Here is a 7,334-nt window from a genome sequence, read left to right as displayed (position 1 = left end):
TCTCGTAATAGAAGCGAAAGGATTATATGGATATGTCGAAGTAAGAAAGATGAACCCTAAGTCCTGTTTGTCTCATGATATTTTAAGTGATTTTCATTTATGTTGTTTTTCAAAAATGCTTTTTATTTAAGTTATTTCACAAAACACCAATTTTTGGTCAATCTAGGTATACACCGATAGAATAAAATTCGGTAATTAAATATTTGGTCTTTGTGGTTCAGTAATCTATTTTTATACTACTTTGCAGAGTTGCACACTTGTCGCGTCTTAGAAACTAGTCTTTCATTATGTTGATTGAAAATATTTGATTAATTAAATCTATATCATATCATAATTCATCAAATTTATTTTTTCTAAAAAATATCTTGAGAAAAACTTTCTTATTCTAAAAACACGTATAAAGGAATAAAATCTAATTAAATAAATAAGAAAATAAATTGTTAAACAGCGCGAGAACTACACAGTTAGACTTGCACGCGAAGCTAATCTTGGTGGAGACAAGATGGCTCGTAGGACGAGGCATATTATGCTTAACATGTTATTTCTTTCCTTGATCAACGAAAGATGGGATATTTCACATCTTGTCATAGCATCTTTCTTCACACATTTAAAATAACGTCAATAATATGTAATAAGAATATGTTTGCTGTGAGAAAAAGCTTACCTTGTTCAAGAACAAGATGAATCCTTTCGATGTTAGGTTGAGCTTGAAGTTTACTCTTCCTTCTTTATTTTAAAACATTCCTCCTCAACATAGTTTTCCCCCTACCATTCTTTTTCCTCTAATGTTCACCTTATATACTTTGAGGTCAAAAGACCATATTGTCCTCTTAACTCAATGAAATCACTTTTTCCTTTTTTTTTAATCCTATTTTAATCATTTTTAACACCTCGTACTTAATTCCACAAAGCTTATGTTTCTTAATACAACTATTACTTAAAAGAAGAATGATTGTGAGATGTCACACCTTGTTAATTAATTCTCTCTTGAAATCACCAAAGTATTCCCATTTATTGTTAAATAATTCTTGCTTGAAAAGCCCAAAATTATTATTGCTTGAATGAGTTTTCTAAAATTAGTTGGATTAATCAAAGCTTTGGATTCATCAGATTGTATAAAAGCATTATATATGTCTCTAATGCTGAATCATCATAGAAATGTGGTCGTAATCGAATCCGAAATTTCACATAGAATATCCTTAAAATCAAATCACCAACAATGAGGACATAGTATCTCAAGTGATAAAAACAACAACGGATATAAACAGAATAATCACACTACAATAAATCTCAAACTTGCATTCTTCTTCAACATGCATTTCAAGTAGTAATATACATTTGAAGTTTTAAGTAGCATACATGAACATCTTGGAATTATAAAAAACTATAGTGACACTAATGTAAAACAAACTTTATTAACTCAAACTCGAGAAACCTCTATCGATAACCCGATTAATCAGTCACACTTGGTTTGTGAGCATATATCTTTAGAGGTTGAAAACCATGGCGAATAGTTGCTTCCCATACTTTCATAGTGTCGAGTATAATGTCACCACACTCATCAACATTCCATCCTTCTAAAGCATGAATTATTCCAGCAATACGCCATGCACTCATTACTCTTCTTGGAAGCCAATTCTGTCACATATATAAACAAATTACATAATCATTCTCATTTAAATTATAATACATATTGAATGCTATAAAAATGTGTTATTTAATTTACACACCTCACACGAGTGTGAATTCGTGAATGTATTAGGAGTAATCATCGATGGTGTGTATTGGTAGAAACATTTTTCTCGGATATAATTTAGAGGAAAATGAGAAAATGGTATGAACAAAGATCCTTCTGGTGCTTCCATTTGTTCATCTTCATCCCATTCATCTCCAACTAACCATATCTATTAAGAGTAATATAATTAGTTATTAAAATTGTCACGATTTAAAATAAAAAATAAAAAAAATATTATATTAACCACCTTTGGAGTATTGATGGGTGAAATACACAAATTTTCTTTTGACTTAATGACCCTTTTCTCAAGCTCTTCAAACTCATCCTTGTATAGTACACCTACCTGCTTACGATTTATCAATATATTATGAGAATAGCTTCAAATTTTACAAATAGTATGAAATAAAAAATAATGAAGTACATATACCTTTATATTTTTTGTGCATAGAGCATTAGCAATGGCAAACACAACCTTATTAAACTTGCCTCTAAGAAGCACCTTATTTGTTCCTTTTGGAATGTTGTTGAGCACAATTGCAGCAACTAGACTACTCCCATCTACAATTTTTATCTTTAGTTCTGGGAATCTTCCAATATAGTGTTCACGGTGTGCATTAAATTTTTTCTATATCAAGATGATTGTAATATAGTAATTAGTGTTAGTTTAATTAATATTAATAATAATAAATCAATAGAAAAAGTGTGAGTAATTACCTCATTAAAAAGTCCTAGACTTACCACCTTTGCTCCATTTAACTCGGCCTCCATAATTGCGTTTTCAATGAAATTGTTCAATGTTTTTCTATGCTTTTTGGAGAAATACTAAAAAATATAAAATCATAAATAATTTCTCAGACTTGGATTAAAGTGCAAAATGTAAAGTGAGTGAAAAATATCATACTTGTGTTCTAAATCTTGGTATAAGCCAACATTGTAACTTAAGATCGTTGAAGGTGTTGCTTTCTATAACAACGGCGCGCCCGCAAAACCAAGTCATAAGCATAGAGAACATTGTGAAAGGCCACATCAAATGTAGATACCATTTAGATTTATGAGGGTTAGAGGCTAAGGAAGAAAATCCCAAACGCAGTTGATAGATGGAATCAAATGTTGTTAAATGTGTTAAGTGCACAACATCTGGTGACTCCTTTGGCCTCTTCAAACATTTTTCATAGATAGTATCTGTGGATGTATCTACTGTGCCATAAATGTAGTCGTAAATCGGCATGAAGAGCGAGTAATTTGTCCTGAATTTTGTGTGGTGCAGTGAGTGAAACCTGTGAAAATTATTACCAAGATTATCAACTTTTTTGCACTGTACAGAACTATGAATTTTATTACCAACATATAGTAATATTATAAACTTACGATGGTGTGTATGAGAGATACTTCAAAAGGGGAAAGAAGGACAAGAGTTTCTTAGGAAAGAACTCAAAGTTGCAATGACCCAAATTGTTCATGAAATCGAGGTAAAAGATATAGCCATATATTGCAGCTATAGAAGATTTTTTCATCAACAATGTTGTAAATACTGGGATAACGAAAAGTGTAAAATATGCCAAAATCTCAGCAAATGGATGTGCCACAGCTGTCATCAACAACAACAAGAACAAAAATTACCACCATGTTTATAAAACTAAGCATTCAAAAATGAAGGGAAAAAAAGTTTCATACAAGTGATAGGTTCTGTAACAATTGAAGAATGATGATGAGAATGATAGCGAGAATATAGATAATGATGATGAAGTGCTCTATGAAGCCAGTAGTATAAGAACTCTACTGGACCAGCATGCAATATTGCTGTGAGAATCACACCATCTGTTCTCCACCATGGTAAACCAGCAGCCATGGGAAATATCATGTATGTTATATAAAATACCAATGCAGTGAGTAATATTTGATCGTCCCTGAAAATGTTATAAGCAATCATTGGTTAGATGAAATCGTTAAGCAAGTTCTTGATTAAATATAAAAGTTTAGGAGTTTATTAATTAATTAACCAATTGGTTTCTCTATCGACTTGTTCGAATTCGATGCCTTTGTCCACGATTCGGCTTTTGCCTTTGGCAGTTTGGTAGCGGGAGACAGACATCCAAATCTGGTTGTGTAGCATTCTGATGAATATAAAAGGGAGTACAAGATAGTACATTGGGTCAGGTTGAGTCCATGTGAAAGTGTATATGCTATGTGCAAGCCATGGAGTTAGAATCAGAACTTTGAAGTCACCAAGAGGTTTCCATGGCCAGTTTGTGAGGATGCCTGGTTTGGAAGCCATGATGATGATGATGATGAGATAGTGTCATATGCAAAGGTATTTATAGAGAGGTTGGATTTGAAAAATGAATTGTTCATCTAAGTGGATTTGTATAGAGATGAGCTTTATGCTAGTACTGTATAATAATACTATTTATTGAGAGCAACGTTCATAAATATGGACATGCTAGGTGGTGGCATTTTGAGTCATTGGACTGATCATTTTCTCATCATACCAGATTTCTAGTTATTTACCCGTCTTGTGTTATGTGTAGGCACACTTTTTTATAAAACGTTTACTCTCTCCACTCTCTATGTAGTATATTATAAGCAAATTTAGTTTTTTATTTTCATAAAATAATTGATGTAATTGATCTATGAATCGGATAGATCAATTATTCATCGAATCTAAAAGGAAAAATTTATTTATAATATGTAACAAATGGAGTATGCATTAACAAAACTTAGTTTATACTTGGGAACTTAGTGTGTGTTTGATTCCTCAGTGAAAATGATTAGTGGGTGAAAAATTTCTCACCAGAAGACAGTGGATCAATCGGCAGAAACTTCCGCACGCGCCACCTTCATTTCTACGTATGGGTCTTGCGTGTCGGCACTTGATCCACACGTGACAGCATCTGCGGCGGTCGATCCCGACAATTTTTTCACCGCCCCATTCTCCATGCTGCAACTGTTTCAGATTCGATCTCAGATTTTATTTTCCACTTGCGAAAAATTGTGATCCAGTTCAGAGCCTTTTTCACCCAGTTCGCGTGATATTTTCTCTCTCAGATACTCATGACTACTCCTCATAACTTTACGTCACACTACAATGATTTTCTTAGGTGGTATTAGAATTATCATAACTTAGATTCTACTACTTCGGTAGCACACACTGGTAATTCATTTGCCTGTCTCTTTCAATCATCTTCTCTTGGACCTTGGGTCATTGATTCTGGTGCGTCTGGTCATGTTACTGGTAATAAAAATATTTTCTCTTCCCTCTCTACATTTGGTTTCTTACCTACTATAACTTCTGACAATGGTTCTCAAACTCGATCTGAAGGGAATGGTACTATTCAAATTCTACCTTTTCTCTCTATTACTTTTGTCCTCTATGTACCTAATTGTTCATTTAATTTACTTTCAGTCAGTCATTTAACTCATTTTATTGATTGTAGTGTCACCTTCACTAACAATAATGTTACCCTGCGGGATCGCAGTTCGGGATGGACGATTGGCGTCGGATGTGAGTCTCAAGGCCTTTATTACCTCTCAGTGTCATCTCAGACATGCTCAGTCAAAGATTCTCCACTCACTATCCATGCTCAGTTAGGTCATCCCAGTCTTTCCAAACTACATAAGTTGGTGCCAAATTTATCGAAGGTATCTAACTTACATTGTGAGTTGTGTCAATTAGGGAAACACACTCGTGGTCAGTTTCCCAATCGATTCATTAAACGAGCTTCATCCCCTTTTGCTTTAGTTCACACTGATGTTTGGGTTCCCTCGTGTATTGGCTCTACTCTTGAGTCTAGATACTCTGTCACCTTTATTGATGATTTTCACGTTGCATGTTGTTATTTTTAATGAAGAATAGATCTGAATTATTTTCTATTTTTGAACAATTCTATCAAGAAATAAGAACTAAATTCGGTGTGTCTATTTATACCTTAAGAAGTGACAATGTCCATGAATATTTATCCCAACAATTTCAAAATTTTATGTGACACAATGATATTCTCCATCAAACATCTTGCCCTCACATACCTAAACAAAATGGGTAACCGAACAAAAAATCGGCATATCGTAGAAACCACTCGGACTCTAGTTCTCCATGATAATGATCCACTTCGGTTTTGGGGAGGATGTTGCTCTAACGACATGTTACCTTATAAATCGCATGTCCTCATTTGTCCTTAACAATAAAATCCATCATTCAATTCTTTTTCCTAATTCCCCACTTTCCCTAATTCCTCCCCGAGTCTTCGGGTCCACATATTTTGTACACAATCTCTCTCCTAGTCTTTATAAACTATCAGCTCGATCACTAAAGTGTGTATTTCTTGGTTATCATTGATCCTAAAAAGGTTATCATTGTTATTCACATACTCTACAATGATACCTCATATCGGCCGATCATACCTTCTTCGAGTTTGTTCCACATTTCGAGTCCAGTCACGTAACTCCAGAACTCATTCAAGAAAGTAATCCCACACCTTTTCAGACATCTATTAATGTCCCACCTACCATTATCCCCATCATTCTATGGCTCTTGACCCCCCGTCCCCCCACTTCTCTACCACTTCAAACATATCAACATCGTCACCCAACACCTATCATCCCAGTCCTTGAGGTCATACCTGTCCCTGAGGTCATTGTAGACTCTCCTTCGACGTCTTCGCCATCATCGGATCCAGTCCAATCTTTCAATTTCCCTTCAAAAAGGTATACATCAAACACGAAATTCTTCTCCACATTATATTGATTTATGTTCTCAACGTCTTTCCCTTTTGCAGTATACTTGCTTATTTTCTCTGTCTTCTATTTTTATTCCTAAAGATCTAGGTGAAACATTATCTCACATTGAGTAGAGGCAAACAATGATTGATGAAATGTATTCTCTTCAAAGCAGTGGTACCTAGGAACTGGTTCCTCTACCCCTTAGGATATCTTGGTAGGTTTTCGTTGGCTTTATATAGTGAAGGTTGGTCCATATGGTAAGTTTGATCGATTTAAAGATCGCTTGGTAACAAAAGGATAGACTCAGATATTGGTTTGGGTTATAGTGATACATTCTCTCAGGTAGCCAAGATGTCATCTGTTAGACTTCTTCTAGCTGTTACAACCATTCGACATTGGCCTCTTCATCAACTTGACATCAAAAATGCCTTTTTACATGATGATCTTGAAGAGGAAGTATATATGGATCAACCATCCGGGTTTGTTTCTTAGAGGGAGTCATCGAATATGTTGTGTAGGTTACCCAGGTCTCTTTATGGTCTTAAGAAATCTTTGAAAGCTTGTTTCGGAAGATTCAACATTGTAGTACAATAGTTTGATATGGTCCATAGTGAAACTGACCATTATGTTTTTTATCATCACTCAGCCCAAGGGTGTATTTATCTGATTGTGTATGTAGATAATATTGTCATAACTGGATCAGCAGGACCAAACATATTGAGATATAGTTGAAGGAGAATTGCGGTCCAAAACGCAGCGGAAATTAAAATTTCTCCTTTAGAGATCCTTACGAATGGTCATGATCAGTGATAGAATATTTATCTCTTGTGACGGTTGAAACCTTTGGTGCAGATCTCTTGTGACGATCAAAACCTTTGATGCA

General features: G+C 34.6%; 1 protein-coding gene across 1 annotated transcript; it reads right to left on the bottom strand.

Annotated features, from left to right (window-relative positions):
- Positions 1–1,167: 1,167 nt before the first annotated feature.
- LOC127126421 (very-long-chain aldehyde decarbonylase CER1) lies at positions 1,168–4,089 on the bottom strand. The gene is made up of 9 exons (XM_051055350.1): positions 3,736–4,089; positions 3,410–3,642; positions 3,104–3,323; positions 2,637–3,012; positions 2,450–2,557; positions 2,163–2,360; positions 1,983–2,078; positions 1,731–1,904; positions 1,168–1,638 (listed from the first exon to the last, which is right to left on the bottom strand). The coding sequence occupies exons 1-9, from the start codon at positions 4,008–4,010 to the stop codon at positions 1,453–1,455; spliced, it is 1,866 nt and encodes a 621-aa protein (XP_050911307.1). The 5' UTR covers positions 4,011–4,089; the 3' UTR covers positions 1,168–1,452.
- Positions 4,090–7,334: the final 3,245 nt, after the last annotated feature.

The sequence above is a fragment of the Lathyrus oleraceus genome, chromosome 3 (assembly GCF_024323335.1).
Source record: "Lathyrus oleraceus cultivar Zhongwan6 chromosome 3, CAAS_Psat_ZW6_1.0, whole genome shotgun sequence".
NCBI classification, from domain to species: Eukaryota; Viridiplantae; Streptophyta; class Magnoliopsida; order Fabales; family Fabaceae; genus Lathyrus; species Lathyrus oleraceus.
The sequence above is the reverse complement of the archived record's forward strand: the minus strand, read 5'-3'. Positions and strand labels throughout refer to the sequence as shown.

What these genes read in the sequence shown, in the direction of transcription:
- LOC127126421 (XM_051055350.1), bottom strand. Translation starts at nt 4,010, where the DNA reads ATGGCTTCCAAACCAGGCATCCTCACAAACTGGCCATGGAAACCTCTT. An exon ending in TGTTACAGAACCTATCACTT is followed by an intron (nt 3,324 to 3,409) that starts GTATGAAACTTT and finishes TGTTGATGACAG; the next exon opens with CTGTGGCACATCCATTTGCT. An exon ending in TATGCACAAAAAATATAAAG is followed by an intron (nt 2,079 to 2,162) that starts GTATATGTACTT and finishes AATCGTAAGCAG; the next exon opens with GTAGGTGTACTATACAAGGA.